This window comes from Pteronotus mesoamericanus, unplaced genomic scaffold (genome assembly GCF_021234165.1).
Source record: "Pteronotus mesoamericanus isolate MK-2021 breed Mesoamerican mustached bat unplaced genomic scaffold, CSHL_Meso_final contig_169, whole genome shotgun sequence".
Taxonomy (NCBI): Eukaryota; Metazoa; Chordata; class Mammalia; order Chiroptera; family Mormoopidae; genus Pteronotus; species Pteronotus mesoamericanus.
This window is the reverse complement of record NW_026555068.1, coordinates 3,974,982-3,996,749: the sequence shown is the minus strand read 5'-3', so window position 1 is coordinate 3,996,749 and position 21,768 is coordinate 3,974,982. Positions and strand designations below refer to the sequence as shown.

At 37.7% G+C, this 21,768-nt stretch overlaps 1 protein-coding gene across 1 annotated transcript; it reads left to right on the top strand.

Annotated features, from left to right (window-relative positions):
* Positions 1 to 1,212: 1,212 nt before the first annotated feature.
* Positions 1,213 to 17,075, top strand: FNTA (farnesyltransferase, CAAX box, subunit alpha). The gene is made up of 9 exons (XM_054565934.1): positions 1,213 to 1,455; positions 3,612 to 3,697; positions 6,208 to 6,322; positions 7,649 to 7,753; positions 10,297 to 10,423; positions 11,835 to 11,983; positions 15,025 to 15,087; positions 15,983 to 16,154; positions 16,426 to 17,075. The coding sequence occupies exons 1-9, from the start codon at positions 1,259 to 1,261 to the stop codon at positions 16,546 to 16,548; spliced, it is 1,137 nt and encodes a 378-aa protein (XP_054421909.1). The 5' UTR covers positions 1,213 to 1,258; the 3' UTR covers positions 16,549 to 17,075.
* Positions 17,076 to 21,768: the final 4,693 nt, after the last annotated feature.

The following is a 21,768-nucleotide window of genomic DNA, read 5'->3' as shown; positions in this document are numbered from 1 at the left end:
AAACCAATCCCTAGTGCCAAAAAGGTTGGGAACTGCTGCTTGTAGAGGGTGAAAAATAACTTTCTGAGTTCGTGGCTGAGTCCCCTGTAATAAAAGATTGAGAGAAAAACAAGTGGGTTTATTAACATGTACACTTCATGGGTACCTGGGAGAGAGACCTAGGGAGAAATTAGTCACTTCTGAGGTTGCTTAGAATTCAAGCTTAAATATTATACCATCTTAATAGGAAAGAGAGGGAATGCAACGTAGGCCCTTTAGGGGAGAATAAATGGTTTTTAGGACAGAAGAGTGAGCCCATAGAACTGATGGAAGACCTGAGAGTTTCTGACAGTTTGCCTGGATGCGGTTTCCACTGCTCTCACAGCTCCTGGGAGGGGATTTATGACAAATGAGTTTCTTTTGAAGGATCTGTCTTAAGGCAGAGAAGAGGGGAGGTCGGCGCTCAGAGAAAAGCTTGACTGTGCATTTGCTGTTTTGCAAGTGCCTACACCTCAAAATAATAGGCCAAAGCAGTTTATTTTGGAGTGGCACACCCTGAACATCGACAGACATAGATTAGAGTGGTAAATACCACTACCCTTCACCAGAATTTAAACTTCACGACTACAGAGACTATTTACTGCCACGAGCAACCTTAGCACATGACAGGTAGTCAGTAAATAGTAATTAAATGTTTACATACACATATTACTTCTATATCAGAACTTTAGTTTCAAAAGACAAAAAAAACCTTAATTACTTAAGTTCTGCGATAAAAACTCTTATCATCCAAAAGAAAAGAAAAAATAAAATAAAACGTGCACAAGGAACGTAAAGGACTTTATAAGGTTAAGTTGAGGCCAGTTCCCTCGACCTGTACGAGGTGTGGTTGGGTCTTGAGCTGTAGGCCAGAGGCTCTTATTTCTGGCTCCTAAGACTCCGAACAAAAAGAAAGGAGAGCGTCTCCCCTACTGAAAGGATCTAAGCACGCTCCCAATGGCCAACTACAAGCATTCGGGAAGGCCTGCACATGCGATCACAAATGGAAAATCTGGAGCCCCCTGGGAGAGTGGCGCAGTCTAGCCCGCAGACAACAACCCATCTAGGTCGGTCAAGGCTAGGGCGCCGGCTCGGGGACTCTCTAGATCACATCTCTATGGTAGGAAAAGCGAGAGAACCGGAAGTGGGACTCGTGTGGGGGAGGGGGAAATAGGGAGGGGTGGGACCGTAGAGGGGCGGGCCCTCCGCCGCCGCCAACTCCGCTGCGGGCCGATGCGAGATGGCGGCTACTGAGGGGGTCGGCGAGGCTACGCAGGGCGGCGAGCCTGGACAGCCCGAGCCGCCACCGCCCCAGCCGCAACCTCCGCCGCCCCAGCAGCAGCAAGAAGTGATGGCAGCCGAGGCTGGAGAAGCGGTGGCATCCCCTATGGATGACGGGTTCCTGAGCCTGGACTCACCTACCTATGTTCTGTACAGGTAACTCCCGCAGCAGGGCCGCGGGTTAGGAAACCGTCCCCTGGAAGGCGGGGGCTCCCCCTAGGCGTCGGTTCCCGGTCGGCTCCTTCTGTCACCCCGTGTCCCGCCGAAGTTTCCGCGGTCTCGCTGTCCGGCCGGCGGGGGGCGCGCTCGGCACGGTCCGCGCTCGGGGAGGTCAGGGCCCTCCCGCGGCCCTCGCGCTCCCCGGAGCTCAGGCTGTCACCGGGAGGCGGGAGAGGCAGGGCGCCAGGCAGCGAAGAACACTGGATAGCACTCTGTCTTAGGCTGTGTAGGTGTCGTGGTTCAGAAATTTAAGAAATCTCCCGCTCTCTTTCATACTCCCACAAAGATAGCCTGATAATAACCTGACCGTATACCGAAAGGTTGGGATACATTTTGATAACCTGGCAGGGAATAATGATTTAAATAAGGTACAGATTTGTTCACTTTAAAGACACGGTGTAAAGGCTTCCCATGGTTTGTTCTGCTGAAATGGAGAGATCTAGTGTAAGATCTTTAAGGACTGGGACATTTTCATTCAACATCTTGCCATCTAGCATCATCCAGGCACCTAGTTAAGGCTATAAGGATGGAAGATATTTTGTCCTTTAAACTCTTGTATACATTCCCGCATGACCTCGTGCATAATACAAGTAATGTGTAGTGTGCACTGTTGAGTAGCGCTGAAACTCTCTTGCCTTTTCTCCCTTTCTTTGCCAACACCCAGCCCTGCCTCATCAGCTCTTTGTTTTCTTATAGTAATGCTGGTTCCCTAGCTCCAGTTAAACCTGCAGACAAGGGAGTGGTCCTTACGTCTTATTTTTCTTTTGTTTTATTTTTTCTCCTTTAGTAGGTAAACGCATTGAATTGCCTATTTGCCTTGTTTTTATGAATGAGTGAAAGTCACTATCCAGATTTTACTGTTTATTGTTAATGTCTTACTAACTTAAATTGGTTGGGGTGGCTCCATATCCCTCAAACCTCCTCTCTGAGCTGTGAAATACTCGGCTTATTCACTTGGCTCTGTCTGATTTCCCAGTGACTAAGCGACAGCCTAACCTTTCTCATGCCACTTCCCAGGCTCCAGGTCTCACACCTCAGGTAATTGTTGCCCCGTGTATTTCCCTTTTATAGTGGACACAATTTCAGGATTGTCTGGATGCCACAGAATCTTTGCTGTCAGTAGCTCATCACTATAGAGAACCAAAAAATTGGGTGAAAGGAAAAGAAAATAAATAAAAGAGTAGTTAAATTTGTTCACACTGGGCAGTTCACACAGAAATGTGTGTAGGCATCCCATTGTTGGGATTATAATGTTATTTTAACATTGTTAATGACAGTATTCATTGAATGCTTGTTATATGCATTTATTATATGCTATATACTGTATTTGTAACATAGCATATAAATATTTCAACATAGTAATATTATGTAGTATATTAGCTAGCCTACATATACTACATATATATATATAAGCATATATATATATATGCTTATTATTAGGCACATTTTAAGTGCTTGACAAGTTATCTCAGTTACTCCAAACAGCTTTCTAAGTTTGGTTGGTAATATTATCATCTCCATTTTAGAAATGAAGAAAGTGAGGCCCAGAGAGGTTAAGTAATTTTTTCAAGGTCACAAAGCTGGTAAGTGGTAGAACCAGTATTAAATTTAGTTGTCAGATCGCAGAGCCTGTTAATGACCGTTTGGACCACCCTTAAGTATCCAGTAAACTAGTAGTATTTACTTTGCTTTTAAAATGTCAGATCCTAGTAATCCTACTAAATTGTTATTCAAACTTTTTTTAAAATACTAACTCCAAAGAATCTTATTAGACCAATGATTAGATTGATTTCTAATTTAAAACTATTGTGTACATGATGCAAAAACATGTTTTTCTTATATAAAAATTTTTAATTTGAAAACTATTAATTTGTTAACTTATTTTATTTGGAATATTATTTGTATTATTTTTATTTTAAAGCTTAATATGTAAAGCAAAGTGGCAGAACTTTGTCATGAGGAATCCAACCATGGTTACATTGTTTATAAGTTACTAGTATTAATGAAAGTATATTTATTGCCATTTTTAAAAAACACTAGGGTTCTTTTTCTTATGTGTTTGAATATAATCACTGAAAAAAAATGTTTTTCAGGGACAGAGCAGAATGGGCTGATATAGATCCAGTGCCACAGAACGATGGTCCCAATCCAGTGGTCCAGATCATTTATAGTGAAAAATGTGAGTTTACTTTTATTAATAAAGATCTGTAAGTCTAGCTTAGTAGCAGAGTTGAAATTCATAACGATATGGCTAAGTAGATGACAGATTTTTGTCTAATAAAGATCTAAATGACTATGATAAGCTAACATTGTGGTTTTTTGTAATTTATTATCAAGGGTAAAAATTTTATTTTTTCCAAAGAGTAGACATATTCTAAGTAATGAATGTTACATTATAATACATAATACCTACTGTGTGATTGGGTTTTTAATTAACTATTTAATCTACAACATAAATGAGTTACTATTTTATTTAGAATAAACTTTAGTTTGGTTGCTGAAACGTGCATGTTGAAGTATATTTTAGCAATGAGTGTTAGGCTTTGTTGGAATACATTCACTGATATGAAAATGAATGAATTGTTTTCTTTGACAAAGTATCTTTTTTTTCATAATGAATGTGAAAATGCACTGTAAATTGAAGGTTGTGCAAATGTAAATTGTTAGTTGTTCTTCTAAGAAAGAGAAGTGAATAGAAATGGAATGCTGGGGGGGGTGTATGTGTGTGAGAGAGAGAGAGAGAGAGAGAGAGAGAGAGAAAGAGAATGTATTTCTTTCAGTTAAGGCTTTGTTATCCAAGATCATTCCTCTGGTACAAAAGGCATTATTTTTTTTCTGATTATTAGGTAGTGCCAAGAAATGTTTGAAAAGGAAGAATAATGATGTGAGGATTTGCCTTACCAAATATGAAAATGTACTAGTACAAATAATGAACATGTGGAATGGGAACAGAAATAGATTAATAAAGAACCTAAAAATTCATCACCAGTATAAATGGGAACTTAATATTTGATTTAAAAAATCTTATACCTATATGAAAAAGATAGATTAATCAAATAATGGTTTTGTAACAGTTTGCTCTGCATTTGGTTATAGGCAAAATTATACCCCAGTCTCTTACCTTACATGAAAATAAATTATAGATGAATTAAAGTTCCAGAACAAAATTATAAACATACTAGGAGCAAATATTAGAGAATAATCTTTCATTCTTGAGATAAAGAAGTAAGCAAGATATAAAACTCAGAATTGACTAAGGAAAAGGTCAGAAGATACAATTATAAAAATGCAAAACTTTCACATGGTGAGAGATGTTGTATTTGAAAATATAATTCACTAGAAGAAATGCAGATATCTTCAAAGACATGTTAACTTCAGTAGTGATCAGAGAAATGAAAACCACAATTTTTTCAGATTCATAAGGTACCTATAACAAAGATATTAGAGAAAATTGATACAGTCATACATTTCTCTTGGGTTAAAAATAATAATACCATGACAAGTTAAAAAGCAAGGAGCAGTGTGGGAGAAGAAACACCATATAAAACAGAGGATTAATAATTTAGAACTTTATAAGGAATTCCTACAAAATGTTAAGGAAAAACAAACTAATCAAAAAATGGACAAAGGGTATAAACTGGTAATTCGCAGAAGAGAAAATTTCATTGGCCATTAAATAGGGGGGAAATCCATTATCATCAGGAATGAGAGATAAGCACATTAAAATGGGAACATCATTTTCTACCCATGAATTAAATGACAGGGATTAAAACTGTGGTATCAGGTTAGGACATATGAATAGATACATACATTTCCGACGGTAGTTTTCATACTTGAGCCATTTTGGCAAGTGATGTGGTACACCTAGTAAAGCTACCTGGAAATGCTGCTTCTGTAACACATTCTTGGTTCACTCTGGCATATGGCATCAGAAGACATGTACTAGGAGGTTAAGAGCTTACACTTCAGAGCCAGACCACCTCGTTCAAATTCCAACTTCATTTTATTGGCCCTGTAACCTTGAACAAGTTATTTAATATTTAACCTCTGTGTACCTCTATTCCCTCCTCTACATCCATGTTTTGAAGAATCGGTAAATAAAATTTGTCATTGCCATGCAGTTTAATACTGCATAAGTATTAAGAGGACCTAGGTCTGTGACAACATGGACAGATCTCAGGTACAATGTTCAGTTAAAAAAGACACAAGTTCTAGAAACTTGTGACTGTGACACTAAAGCATTATCAGGGTGGCAGTCACACGGTCATTTGACTTGCTTTTGCTTATTGTTCAAAGTCAGCAATTTTCAACTGTTTTCATCTCACGGCACATAATAAACTAATTACTGAAATTTTGTGGCACACTAAAAATATTTTTTGCTAATCTGACCAAAAAAATAGGTGTAATTTTGATTCATTCACACCTGACAGCTGTTGTTGTGTTGGTCGTTGTTATTTAGTTACTTATTTTTTGACAATGTAAGGGGAAAGAAATCAGTGCCCCTGACTGAATAGTCAGGCATTGCACGTTTTAAGAATTCCCGTGGCACACCACTGTGCCGCAACACACCTGAAAATAGCTATTCTAAACAATGCCGTAAAGTAGCTTTCCTCAGAATAGTAACAACATATTGTAATGGTAGTTTTAAATAAGAAATAGAGTCCTAATGCAGCTTTGTGCTGTTTACAGTTAGAGATGTTTATGATTATTTCCGGGCCGTTCTGCAGCGTGATGAAAGAAGTGAACGAGCTTTTAAACTAACCAGAGATGCTATTGAGTTAAATGCAGCCAATTATACCGTGTGGTGAGTAATACACATTATTAATATTTCCTGTTTAAATGTCTCATGTTTTAGTCTGGCTTTTCTTTTTCTTTACTGAACTCTTAATTTTTGTCAAAATAATTGACATGAGAGTTAAGACGTCGGAGACTGAATGAAAACCAGCAACCTGTGCCTCGGTCGCTCTCACCACTGGAGTCCCGCGCCCTTAACAGCCATGACTCTTCCCACACAGCCATGTGATCAGAAACTGTATATTCTAAATAATAGGCTTAATCGTTATTTTTTTCCATTTTAGACATTATTTATTCCTTCTGTGGAAGAAACAGAGTTCACTCTCCACCATATTTCTTTTATTTATAACTAGCATTTTTTGTGGTGGTTTTAAAAGTAAAATATGTGATAATGTTTGTAATGGAATTAATTTATTATATAAATAGTTATCTAAATGAACAGGCTGTACCGTAAAGGAAAGAGTTATTTTGATTCTTATGCAATACACTACAGATAACCCCAGAGTATTACTTACCTGAAAATAATCCTTAGTTGGCTGTCCTGTCTTATATTTCACATTTGTTGCCTTTTGCTGTTTCTACCTCAAAATGCTTGATTCTTATGGGAAACGGTATAGAAATTTACAAAAAATTAAAAATAGAGCAGCCATATGATCTAGCAATTCCACTTCTGGGTATTTATCTGAAGGAAAAAAACCCACTAATTTGAAAAGATTGCATGCATTCCTGTGATCGTTGCAGCATTTCTAGTAATAGCCAAGATAGGGATAATGGGGGAAGGTGTGGAGCGGGGCACATGTAGGTTTACAGTTTTGAGAATGCAAAACACAGTTTATTCTTACATTATTATTTATTAATTATTGTATTATTTATTTGTATTATAGCTGTAAACCTACTTTTGCCCCATCCTCTATGCACAATGGAATACTACGCAGCAATTAAAAAAAGAACGAAATTTTGCTATTTGTGATGATATGGGTGGACATAGAGGGTATTATGCTAAGTGAAATAAGTCAGACAAAGATAAATACCATAAGATTTTACATATATGTAGATTCTAAAAGAACGAAGTAAACGAATAAATGAAACAGAACAGAAACAGACCAATAGTTATAGAGAACAAACTGGTTGCCGAAGGAGAAGGGTTAGGGAGATGAGAAGAAAAAAATTTATTTTTAAATGCTAGATTCTTCCAGTCACCAGATAGTTGTATGAGTTTGGACAACCACACACAAAAAAAATGTATCCCTGTTGTTGTCTTGAAGCTTTATTTGATACTACGGCTAGACAGTTTATGTGGAGTAATGAGACTTTGAATGCTTGATATTTGCTGTAGGCATTTCCGGAGAGTTCTCTTAAAGTCACTTCAAAAGGATCTACATGAGGAAATGAACTACATCACTGCAATAATTGAAGAACAGCCCAAAAACTATCAAGTTTGGTAAGATGAAAATAGGAAGAAAACATGCCACTATGCTAATACTACCTGCCAATGGGTGATGAGATTACAGGGAATTTTTTGTTTTGTTATAATTTTAGTACTTTGCACTGGAGCTAATGTTACCTGTCTTATAGGGTTGTTAGGAGGATTAAATAAGACAGTTTTGTTCAGTGCGTAAAGTGGTGCCTGACCCATAGTTAACACTCATATGTTTGCTGCTATTTAGAATATTGACATTAGCATCTAATACTGCTAGAGTCAGAAAAAAATGTGAGTAAAAAAAATCCAGTGTTTTCAGTGTGTTAAAAAATGACTTTCTGTATTTGATCTTTTACTCATTTGTTTGTTCAAAATCTTTATACTGATGCTGGAGATACAAAGGTGAACAAGATACAATATAAAAGGAAAGGCAAATAATAAAACCAGTTGTTTTACAGTGCATAATGTGAAAAGCATAATGGTAGTGTTTCAGAGTATATTTGTTCTAAAGATTAAACCCCTAAGGTAACACAGACAAGAGTATGGATTATTATTTGTGGGGAGAGCAGAACACAGTGGGGGAAAAAGAAACGACGGAGCAAGCCGACAGAGAAATGGAGAGTTTCCACGCTGCCTGGGGTATGGCGAGCGCTCACGGATGGAAGCCACTGTGGCTGCTGTTATTGTGGTGGTGGAGGGGGAGGAGGGGGCGGGGGTGGTGCTCATGCCGTCAGGGTGGCGGTAGAGAAGGAAGAGGACAAGGTGGTGAAGTTAGCAAGGTAGAAGCAGCAGCGTGGTGTATCATCAGGCACTGTCCCCACTTTCTGTGCCGCTCGCTGCCTGCGCATAATGCAGGAGTTACCACCACTTTATCTTTTTCAACAAAATGACCGACACCCATGCCTATCATTATGCCTGAGATTTAAGGATGATTTCTAAGAGGAAAGATGTTTGAGGCAAATAAAATATTCCGGGGAGATGCATGAAAGAGCACGGTGTATCAGAGAATGGTATAATTCCCTGTGATTAGAAGAAATTTGGGAGTCATGGGATAAAAATCATAAAGAGCCTTGTGAACATTGATAAGGAGTGTGGACTTCATCTTAGTGGCCGTGGAGAGTTATTGACAACATTTTAATTAAGGAAGTAACAGGAGTAGATTTGTGTCTTAGAAGCTTTATCCTGACGGCAGGGTGCAGCGCAGATGGAACCAGACCTGGTAGGCCCTTGTGCTGGTGTGGGCTAAGAGAGAGTGTGGTAGGGGCACAGGAGAGGGAAGGATAAGTCTGAGAGAGGTTTTGGAGACAGAAGCAACAGGTTTTGAAATGTAATTATTGGAGGAGTGATGGAGAACAATGATGTCTATAATATGATGGACACTCACAGCGGTGGCTTGGCCACCTGGTAAATGGTGGTGCCAGCCACTTGGGGGACTTGGGAGACAAAGCAGCACATTTCTGGGGAAGAAGGATGGATTCAGTATTGGACAAATGGAGTTTTCCACGCTTACAGAAAAACTATGTAGAGTGGTCCAGTGCATGGTTGAAAAATGCTCATGGGGAGGTGAGGTTACAGCTGTGGATGAGGACGCCTGGGGGAATTAGAGGCGACGGTTGAGGACAGAACACGGATGCACGGTGTCCTTTAAGAAGCGTCCAGGGTGGCTGAGGAAGGAAACCAAAAGTTAGTGTCACCACCGAAACCAAGAGAAGAGAGAGTTTTAAGAAGAAAGGAGTGGATGACAATCTCAGCTACTGCTGAGAGGTCAAGGAAAGTAAGGACTAAACGATGAATCGCAGATTTGTTGATTAGGTGGGTGACCTTGGCATGAGCAGTCCTCCGCCAGGGGTGGGGTGGTGCCGGTGGGCCGGAGGGACGGGGTAGGAAGAGCAAAGAAGCCACTTGGTCGGTTGAATCACAAATGGGAGATGAGGGCTGGCTGTTGAGGAAAGAAGATACAGCAAGTAGCTAGTCAGGGGTATGTTTTTTGTTTTGTTTTTCCAGTGTGGAAGACTCCTCTTGATAATTTTTTAACTTATCATAACTACTTGCCAGAATAGAAATAAATTCAGTTCTGCCCACGAACTGGCGAAAAGAGCATTTATTTGCTTGCATGGTGACATTTTGGACTGACTTAGGGAAAACTCATAGTCTATTTTTATAATCAGAGGAGCTTCCAAATTTGATAAAATGGTATGACATTTCCTACAGTGTCATTATGCCATCTGGGAATGTTCCCAAAATCTTTGACAGAGTTTTGTGGCTTTCAAAAGATTACTACTTCCAGATTTAGCTTGAGATAAACTTCTTGAAGCCATAAACTATTTGATTTCATTTTACACAAAAATCACAAATCACTATTTTGTGTTTTTCAACTTAGTATTCTGAAATTTTTTCTCTTCATGTTTCCTTTGTGTTACCTTTTTATTCCAGTAGAGTCTTGAGAATCAGGGATGAATTTCTCTTTCTCAAGTGTCCCATTACATTGCCTAGCACAGCACATGCAGCTGATACTTTAGCTCTTGGGCAAATTAACACAGAACTTTTCTCCCTTCATCCGGCAGGCATCACAGGCGAGTATTAGTGGAGTGGCTAAAAGATCCATCTCAGGAGCTTGAGTTTATTGCTGATATTCTTAATCAAGATGCAAAAAATTATCATGCCTGGCAACATCGACAGTGGGTTATTCAGGTATTGCCTTTCTTATTATAATGTTTCCAGATTTTAATTTTTTAACAGAATTAAATAATTAAAGTTACTATTGAATTTTAAGTATATTTCTGAACCGAAACACACATAATCATTACACACACATGTATAATTATTAATAATAATTAAGATACTTAATTATCTAATATGCTTCATGTTGGTTAACCTGTATAATCTCTTGAGATATGTTGATGAGTAGCTTCATATTAAAGAATGATACCATTACTTAATATTTTCAGGTTGAATTTGCCAACAAATTGAATTTTAAAAGGAGTTATAAATTTTTAATACAGCTGTGTGATTTTAATTAACAAGGGTACAAGGGCATAGTTCACACTAAGGTTTGCTTACATAAACTTTGGAATGTGATTTTTCAGTAGCTATTATATATTTTGTTTCTGCCCACTTGTTAAAATTTTATGCTAAATCTTAAATAAAAGAGAATAGTTATGACTCCCACTCTGGGCATAATTTACCAAACAGTTCTAGTGTTGTTTCCTGTGAATTTTCTTCCACTAATTGCTACTTTCTGCAGTATTCATCATATGAAGAGTATTCATTATTTTTTTTTTTTACTTAAAATTTTAAACTTTTCTAAATTTGAAATAAGGGATATGCTTTCTAAAGGTACTCAGTATTTTCATTTTTTACGAAATTCTGCTCTTTTGCTGGTAACAAATAAGAAACATAATTTGACTAGCTTTTTCATAGTTAATGTCCCTGACTTATTCAGCATTTGTAAGTCATGATCATTCTACTCTTTTTTCAGATTGTCTTTATTGGTCCTCTTCTTGCCATAATTTTAAAAATTAAAACAGCTTTATAATGTAAAAAATGTATAAATCTAATTATGTATATTTCTGTATATGTATTTTAATGTAATTTTGTCATATATGCATTTCATTCCTTCATAACCCCTTTAATATTCTATAATATTAAATTGCATCAAATTAATACGCTATAGTTAATAATTCTCTTATTATAAGTTTGTTTTTTCTCTCTAAATTTTCACCATAAACAGTATATAAACATTTAGTTAAATATACTTTGTTTTTGCCTTTGACTTAATTCTTTATAATTCTTGGCTCAAATAGTATAAACATGCCTCCTGTTAGCTAAATTGTTCTCAAGAAGGTGGTACTGACTTACAGGCCTCTTTGGCTGCTCTGCCTTCCTGATTTCTTCCCTTCCTCGTGAGCATTCCCTGGTCTTTGATTACGTTTCTTCTCCACTGCATTTGCTTGGCCTGCAGCTGCCGTCCTCCTCCAACTGTGTGCTCAGTCCCACGTCTTCTGTTCAAACCTACTTTGCTGAAGTTTGATTTATTTATTGTTCTTGTTTATAAATAATGGGACATTTCTAATTGGATATTTTATTATTTATTTTCTTTTAGGAATTTAAACTTTGGGATAATGAGCTGCAGTACGTAGACCAACTTCTTAAAGAGGATGTGAGAAATAATTCTGTCTGGAACCAAAGATACTTTGTAATCTCTAACACCACTGGCTACAATGATCGTGGGGTATTGGAAAGAGAAGTCCAGTTAGTAATCTCCTTCACTTGTTCATTAGTTAAGGGAATATTTGTTTGCCTCCCACATGTCAGATATTGGGAATACAGCAGAGATCAAGACTGTCCCCAGTTCTACCCTCATGGAACTAATAGGATAGAATACTTAGATGAATTAGAAAATGATAAATTTACAAATACTTATTACAGTATATCTCTACTTTGTAAAGTCTTTCTTGAAATATTGTTGCTACTACAGCTTGAGAAGAAATCGGATTTCCTAGTGTTTAGGAAGCTTTATTTTAAAACTATCTTATTAAATTCTTTTGTGTAATAGTCCCCAGGTGCCATGCTACTCTAGTACAGGGTTTGGGGCCAGATAAATCTTTGTTGTAGGGGGCTGTCCTGGGCATTATAGCATGTTGAGCAGCATTCCTGGCCTTATGCCCTATAGAGGCAGCCCTTGACTTATGATGGTTCAATGTAAGATTTTTTGACTTTAAGATGTTGTGAAAGCAGTACTCATTCACTAGAAACGAGCTAGACTAAGCTGTGATCTTCTGTAGGTTGGGTGTGTTAAATGCATTTTTGACTTAGGTATTTTCAATTTACGATGAGTTTATCAGGACATAACCCCTTAAGTCAAGGAACATCTACACATCGGTAGTAAACCTCCCCCTGCAGTTGTGACAAACAAAAATGTCCTGGGTGGTGCCAAATGTGCCCTCAGGAGCATAGTCATCCTCCATTGAAAACTAACAGTCTAGCAAGCATATAGCTGTTATAAGAGCTAGAAATATCTGAGTTGGCATGAATTTATGTATTATATACATAAACATTGATAGCCACCTCTTTTCTATTTTGTCTGTTTTGTCTCAGTGGTCTGTTTTAAATTTGAACATGTTTCTTTTTATAGCCCCATGAGACCATAGTCATAATTTAATTATAAAAGTTACTTAACAGCTCCTGTATTTTTCTTTTATAGTTGGTATTTTGTTGTGAGGATTAGCGAAAAAGTGCTTTGAAGGAAAGCAAGTTCTGTAGCTTCCTTGCCAAAGTTAGAATGCTTCAGGTTATTATACTTTGAATTAATCCAATTAATAATTAGGGATTTCAAAATATTATACATTTCTTATTTATTGTAGCTTACCACATTAGGTTAGGTCTAATAAGATATTTAAAAATTGAATATGAAGAGTTTGGAAAATGCAGACTTCTCTCGTACTCTTTTAAAGGTAGATCACTTGCTTTCTATTACCAAATAGAAATAAAAATAATCAGCCAAGAATCTTAAGAGTGTTTTAATACTTAAAGTTTATTATACCCTTCAGATAGGTAGGTACAAGAAATAAGTAAGATGCTAAGAGTAACGGTTGTTATCTAGAATTTAGTTTGTTAATTAAATTTTTAACTAAGAATATAGATATAGCTGTTTATTTTCTGTAGTTTTTCCCTTTTATTATAAAAGTAAGGCAGACTAATTATGGGGGTAATTGTACTGACTTGTTTAAAATAAAACATCAAAATCTCTTATCCCTCTTCCCATATTCCATTCTTCAGAGTGAGCTACAACAGTGTGAATCTTCCAAGCCTTACAAATACTTTGCAGACATTATGCACTGCAACCTAGGCAATATTATACACATTGCTTTTTTCACTAAATACATCATGGTCATATTTCCATTTGAGTGTATAATCTAGTAGTACTATTAATAATAGTTACCATTTATCAAGCGTTTACTATATGCCAGGGATTCTTTAATTCTCATAACACTCTGAGACACCTGATGGAGAACCTGAGACTCAGAGCAGTTCCGTTACGTGTGTGCAGCACGTAGATAACAGCTGATGAGGCCGGGGTTGGTGCTGGGCCACCGGACATCAAAATCCGTGTTTTAACCGTTAAAATAGATAATGCTTCAGCACACGTATGTAAATGAAATTTTTTAGGTTTGCCAAAATGAAACTAAGAATCTTCTGTAAGGACGAGTCAAGAATGTGGCTTTACATAAAACTGAAAACATTAGGTCATGTAAAAGTAATTGGGAACAAAACTTTTAATATTGCTGAATGAGTTTATTCCCTCGGAAGAAAAAATGCTATTGTGTCAGCACTGCAACAAAACCAAGATTACCAGACTTTAGTTGGTGACTTATTTGAGCAAGTATATAGTGAAGCAATTTTCTGTAACTTTATAGGAGTTTTTTGTAACTGGATCTGAATTATATTGAATAATAATCTGGTTCAGGGGAAGAGAAAAGTAAGGATTGTCCATTTTGACTGGGAATCACATGATAGTTTACTAGTCACCTTGTTTGGAATATAAGAAATATACACACATGGGTGGCTCAGTTGGCTGAAGTGTCGTCCCGCACACCAAAAGGTTGCCGGTCCAGTCCCTGGTCAGGACACATAACCTAGGTTGCGATTAGGTCCTGGTTGGGACACATATGGACGGCAACTGATTGATGTTTCTCTCTCACATCATTGTTTCTCTCTCTCCTCGCCTTTCCTCTCTCTCTAAAATCAGTAAACATAACCTTGAATGAGGATTTAAAAAATATATATATATATATACACATTTGTGTTGGTTTCTTATTTTCATTCATTGTCTATATAATTTTCATACTATTTTTTTATCTCAGGTTATATAGTTCTCCTTTTTCAATGAGTTTGACAGCCAGCCATAAGTATATCTTAGACTTTTTCCCCAAGATTGCTTCACCAGCAAAAGGAAAATCTCCTTGTTTTAGTTGACATTTCCTTCAGAGGGAAAGCCTAAATTAAAGGAAGTATCCGACATTAATTTCTTTTTCTGTTGTAAATTGAGCCTTCATAGTAAGTGTCCTTCCCCAGAACTGAATACAAATCTACAATAGAGAACTGCGTAAATAAGAATTGATAGCTGGAGACTGGAGAGATTTAGATATAACCCAGAATGGTACTAAAGCCCACTAAGAGAGAGAAAGGAAAGCACATATCTGAGCTATGCCACACTCTTATTAAAACTGTTTCTAATTATTGCACTGCTCTTAAAATTATATACATATTTACCTGTGGTCTTTTTCTTACAGGTACACTCTGGAAATGATCAAACTAGTACCACATAATGAAAGTGCATGGAACTATTTGAAAGGGTAAGAGGTTTCTGTTTGTTTTATTTAAAATACAACTTGTTAATATGATGCATCATGGAGAATGTTACATAATCAGATTCCAAAAGGATACTAAATAATTTTCTGTTTTTCTCTGAGAGCAGAAGTATGTTGTGGTAACACCCAAGAACAGTGCCTTCTACCCTTTTCTTTGCCTCCCAAGCACATACCAGCACAGTTTTTAGAGTAGTCCGAATAAGCAGTAATACAATTATAATTGTATTTATGAATCCTGCAGTCTTTATATCAAAGAATGGAATATACACACTCAGTTTATGTTCAGCTCAGGAACACAGTAAGGCAAGACCCACTATTTACAATCAGGTTGCACAGATGCATAGCCGGTCTTTCTGTTTTTACTTCTAGAGATCTCTGGTTATAAGTCTCCCTTATTAAACTGACATGGTTTCACTTGCCTGGCCACTGACATAACCAGCTTGCTTGTCAAACTGAGGGGTCTCAAAGAGCCAAAGAATAGAGCCCATTCACGCTGGGAGGGGCGGCCATGGTTCCTTACCCATTAAGCTCTAATAGCCAGAGAGCTAAACTGATAAGGAACCATGTCAAGAAGAAACAGAAAAGTCTCTCCTCTGTTTCCCTTCACTCTTCAATTTTAAGATGATTTAGTTTTTTGCTTTAATTTTATGTGTTGCAGTTTGAGTTACAAATGATCACTTTTAAACTTCATTATTCTTTTAAATTGATATCACTCAACTCTGAATTACCATGATAAAGCTCACATATAATTTAAAATTTTCATTTAGCTTCAACCTCATCCATTCAAAATAAGTCTCCTTTTTTTGTGTATTTCTGAGGGGCTATTTCTTGATCTCTCTACTATTTTTGTTCTCAAAATTTAGAATAACTCTTTTTTTAGGATTTTGCAGGATCGTGGTCTTTCCAAATACCCCAATCTATTAAATCAATTACTTGATTTGCAACCAAGTCACAGTTCCCCCTACCTAATTGCCTTTCTTGTGGATATCTATGAAGATATGCTAGAAAACCAATGTGACAACAAGGAAGACATTCTTAATAAAGCATTAGAGGTAAGCCGGTGGAACTCAGTGCTTTTATTTTTGGGCTGGGTCTGCCCAGTGCTAATATTCATGCCCCTTTTCAACACAGTTACTCAGAATTCAATGCAGGGCTCTCTGCTATTTAGAGCAATGCCCACGTCGCTAGTGAACCTACTATTTGACTCTAGGGGTGTGTCTCATTTGAACATAATCTGAGTTAAACTGTGTTAGCTCAAAAGCATTTGCCCTAAAGATTGAATTACACATTTTCTTTAATGAATATTTTGTTTTTCATTTTCAGTTATGTGAAATCCTAGCTAAAGAAAAGGACACTATAAGAAAGGAATATTGGAGATATATTGGAAGATCCCTTCAAAGCAAACACAGCACAGAAAGTGACCCACCAACCAATGTACAGCAATAACACCATCTAGAAGAACTTGATAGAACGCTTTTATTTTTTTAAGAGACTCTAATGCAGGAGTTTAAAACTAGAGCGATCATTCCTTTTGCCTGTGGTGTAAAACTTGCATTGCACAGGTATTGCTTTTTAACAAAAACTAAGTGTAATGTTCCTTGGGTGCTGCTGCTATTCATACTAGCTCTAAGTAATTTGATTCTTTTAAAGCAAGTAATTTGGGATGAGGAGGGAGAAGAAACAAAGTCCCATAAAGGAACTTTTGTATTTTGTAGTCTTATCAACATTTACTCTAATCTCTTAGTATCAGCTCCTCCCTAAATGGTGAATGCATCAGGATTTGCAGCATTAATGATTGCAGATAACTGGTATGTAATGGATATGAAGTAACTTAAATTTCGGTTCAGGAAGCAAGGAATGAACTTGTTACATAAGAGCTGCTATGCCACACTCACAGTATCTTGCTATCACTGTAACCAACTAATGCCAAAAGAATGATTTTGTAATAAAATTATAGATGTATCCTAAAACAATGCCATAGTAGTTTGGTTTTTTAAATAGCATTTAACTATATACAAGGGACATTGTCTCATCTTAGAAAAGCAATTGAGGAAGAAACTATTGATATAAAATTATAGAAACCGGAAATATGATTGCATTAAAGGAAATGTTATTACAGCTTGAAATGCAGTTCTTGACTACATGTAACAAAATTCACTAAAGGAAGTTTAAACCCAAAGGGTTTATTGAAGTATACAGCCAGCTCATAGAATAACTGCCTGACCCGCCCCAAAGTACTGCATCCCGAAGCCATGCTACAGAACTGGGCCATCATGCTGCTGCTGCCTGTCCCGGGAGCAGGAAACTGCTGAATGAGCCTGTCCACTTCCGCCTCATTTCCTGTGAGCATGTCTGCTTCCCTTCCCATGTAGTGCAGCTCCAAATTAAAGGCTTACTTTAGCCCTAGCTGGTGTGGCTCAGTGGATTGAGCGCTGACCTGTGAACCAAAGGATCATAGGTTCGATTCCCAGTGTAGGGCACTTGCCTGGGTTGCAGGCCAGGTCCCCAATAGGCATGGGAAATGTAACCACACATTGATGTTTCTCTCCCTCTCTCTCCTCTCTAAAAATAAGTCCTTTTTTTTTTTTTTTTAAAGGTTCACTTTAGTGCATCTGATTGGAAAGAACCTATGTAACATCTAATACTCTTACTTGCAAAGTAATCTAGGAAATGTAGTTTATAGCTTTCCAGCTCTGTAATTCAGCAAGACATGCTAGGAAGGAGTTGGAGTGGTTAACAAGCTAGTTCTCTACCTGCACATAATTACATCTCACATTATCAGTAAAGAATTTTTGTTCAGTGTTCAAAGCAGACTCCACAACTAAAGAAATACGAAGTAGAAAAATTATCTCTTCTCAAGAATTCAAAAACAATAATATTTTAATACTTTGTGGAGAAAATATATGGCATATTATTTTTAACATTGTACATGTTAGTTTTTTTAGATTCCAAAAATCTCTTATTTTACTTCAAAAAAATTTTATTTAAAAATCCTTTAGAGAGAGGGGAAGAAAGGGAGAGAGAGAGAGAAACAACGTGGGAGAGAGAACACACTGATCGGCTGCCTCTCACAGGCACCCTGACCAGGGACCTAGCCCACAACCCAGGCATGTGCCCTGACCAGGAATTGAACCAGTGACCTCTAGGTTTGCAGGCCAGCACTCAATCCACTGAGCCATGCCAGCCAGGGTATAAAAATCTCTGATTTCATATTGAAATTGTCATAAAGGCATCCAGTTCCAAAGGTTTCATAAGGTATAAAAACTGTGTAAAGAAGTTTTCGTAAGATAGCATTTACTCTCAGAAACTATCTTACCAGTGTCGCCAGATCAATTGGATTCAGGCCTGCTGACTCAAAGCTCATAGAGAGTGTTCAATAAAAAGCCTGATGGCAGTTTCCCAGTTTACATAGAAATGTAACTGAAGCAGAACGAACAGTTAACATCAGCCTAACCACTTGGCACTTTCTGCGTGAAGTTTAACAAATTGGCAATTCATTTATCAAAAGGTTGCTTAGTGAGCATGGAATTGGTGAGGAGGCTCCATGACTTAAATGTGTGATGATTTTAAGCTTTGATACTTCCAAGCAAACCATCTCCTAATGGGCACCTTGCATTGGACCAACAGTTAATAAATGTGGCCGCTTTTCATGCAATGCCATTTTTACTTGAACAAACAATGGAAAACTGTGGTTATTCATACTCTGGATGGCTGACATTCATTTTCTAAAAATGAAGTTAGTTTGTCACTTAAAGGAAAAGAACTGAGTATTTTGCCAATGATGAAATTTGAGATTTCAAGTGAAAATTTTAATCTCCCACAATGTGCTTGACAGCTTCCTAATACCTACAGACCTTCTAGTGAATCAAAGTGATGACATTAATGAGTTCCATGTTTTTGATATTGTATAATTAAGTATGTCAACAATTGGGGGAGATTTGCATAACTCCGCAAACCAGTATCTTTCAAGTGACCCATCTGGTATATCATGCATCTGGTACTTACATTGAAAATCCATCAGACAATTTTATGCTTTTTGCATTCAACCATCAAACATTTTTTTTAATCCTCACCTGAGGATATGTTTATTGATTTTAAGGAGAGAGAGAAATATAAATGTGAGAGAGAAACATTGATTGGTTGCCTCCTGTACAAACCCTGACCAGGGATCAAACCTGCAACCTAAGTCTGTGCCCTGGCCAGAAATCAAACCTAACAATCTTTTGGTGTACAGGATGATGCTCCAACCAACTGAGCCACCTAGCCAGGGCCAAACATTTTTTTTTTTTAAAGAACTCAAGAAGATTAGTCTTTGATATTTACATAGATACTTGCCAGTTCTGCTATTCTTTAATTCCTGATTTTCCAAGTTTCCTTCTGATATTTCCCTTTTATCTGAAGAAATTTCAGCAATTCTTTTAGAGTATGTCCGCTGGTTGCAAATTCTTTTAGTTTTCCTTCATCTGAGAAAGGCTTTATTTCACCTTCATTCGTGAAGGATATTTTTCCGGACATAGAGTTCTGGGTTTATAAATTTTTTCTTGAAAAAGTTTTTCCACTTCCTTCAGCCTTTATGGTTTCCAATGAGAAACCTGTCCTTAGAATGTTTATTCATCGATAGGTTAGGCATCATTTTTCTTTGGCTACTTTCAAAATTTTAGTTTGTCTTTAGTTTTTATGAATTTGATTTTGACGTGTCTGGGAATGGGTATCTTTGGATTTATCCTGTTTGCTCAGCTTGAATCTGTAGCTTTGCGTTTTCACCAAACTTCATCAAATATTTTTTTCTAGCACTTTCTCTTTTCCTGTGGGACTCTGATGATAGAATGTTAGACCCCTTGTTCTTGTCCCAAATGTTATGGAGGCTCGATTCATTTTTTTTTCCTATTTTTTTCTCTCTGTTGGTCAGATTGGCTCATTTCTATTCATCTCGTCTTCAAGTTCTCTGACTGCCCTCTGTCATCTCCACTCTTGCTGGATCTGCCCAGTGAGTTTTTTGTTTTGGTTATTTTATTTCATGGTTTTAAAATGTTTGATCCTTCTAAATATCTTCTATTTTTTCACTGATACTTTGTATTTTTTAACTTTTGTTTCTAGAGTGTTCAAGATTGTTTTGGGCATTTTTTATAATAACTTTTAACATCCTTGTCAGATAACCCCAACATCTGCATCATCTTGCTGGTGGTGCCAATGGTCTTTTCCTATTCAAGTTGAGATTTTGGAGATACTTCATATACCTAGTAATTTTTAGATATATCCTAGGAATTTGGAATATTATGAGATTCTGATTCCTGTTTAAATCTTATGGAGAATGTCAATGTTTTTATTTTAGCAAGTGTTTGCCATGTCTAGGTGGAGGCTGAAAGTTCCAAACCTCCTTCTGTGCTATGTTCCAAAGTCAGTGTGGTTTTCAAATTCTTGTAGTGCACTTTGGATTTGTCTCACATGGGCATCACCCAGTATTTAGTCTGGGACCTGAGTAGAAATCTCTCCATTAGCACCATTCGAAAAGTCTGGTATGCCAGTTAGCATCAGATGTATCATGGCCAGGGGTGAGCCCACGAGTTCATACACAACTTTATGGAGTTGCTTTCCTGATCTCCCTTTCCACTTTCTTCCAAGTACCTTCCAGTTGCCTGGTGTTCCTCATGTTAGTCCTTTGGCCAGAAACCTCCCACTTCAGGTGAGAAACTGCCCATTTCCACAGTTGTACCCCAGCAACAGAAAAAAGAAAAAGCAACGGATTTCGTCCCTGCCCTCCTGGAGTCATGGCTCCACTGAATGGAAAGGAAGCTGACTCGCTCCCGGTTTTGGCTCCTACTTTTCTATTCCCAGCCATTTTTGCTCATGCCACTGCTCCTGGCACAGGTTTATTGGAAGTTGGGGTGCAAGGGAATTAAGTAAAAGGAAAGGGAAAAAACAGGGTAATTTTCTCCAACCTCTTCAAATTTTAGGAGTTGCCCTTCCTGCTTTATAAGCCAGAACCAGAAGCCTCCTCCAGGGTGTCTTTCTGCCTCCCGGCCCTGTCCCCCGGCCCTCCCCCCGCCCTGTGCTTACTTCCAGGTTTTGGGCTGTGTTGAGTTCAGACCAGAGGAAAAACAGAAACATCATGACCAGTCAGTGGTGCTTGAAAGTCTGGTGTTGTTTGATCTGGTGACATTCACTTTTCAGAGACCCCAGACAACTGTGCAACGAGAGCTGATCAGGTTTTCTGTTTGCGTTCAGCGGGAAGGAAAGGTTTGGGTGTGTTAGCTCTGTCTTAGTAGGAATGAGCCCTCTTGTCCTTTTTGGACTCTCTCCCTTACTAGCTTTCACAGATGCTCTGTTCTTTACAAGAATTCCCACAGTCCTGCATTACAGTCTCCGAGAGCTCAGATTTGGCTCTCTTCTCTGTATGTTCTCTCTTAGAAAGAACATCCTCTTCCAGAGCATCACAGGATACTTTGAGAGAGACGATTCCTATATACGGGGAATCCTTCTTACCCTCCACTCACCAGAGATGTAAAGTCCTGCTGGATATTAACTTGGACTGCTGCTCCATTTCAAATGTAAAATGTCTTCTCCCTACTCTATCTGCTACTGTGGTTCCAGCTGAAACCCCCCTAAAACCATGTTCAGTCACTTCTGCTAGAACGTGATGCTGTCACCATGCTATGCAAAATCACC

Coding starts and splice junctions, on each gene's coding strand:
- FNTA (XM_054565934.1), top strand. CDS start 1,259: ATGGCGGCTACTGAGGGGGTCGGCGAGGCTACGCAGGGCGGCGAGCCT. Junction 7,754..10,296: donor CCCAAAAACTATCAAGTTTG/GTAAGATGAAAA, acceptor TTCATCCGGCAG/GCATCACAGGCGAGTATTAG. Junction 16,155..16,425: donor TTCTTAATAAAGCATTAGAG/GTAAGCCGGTGG, acceptor TTTCATTTTCAG/TTATGTGAAATCCTAGCTAA.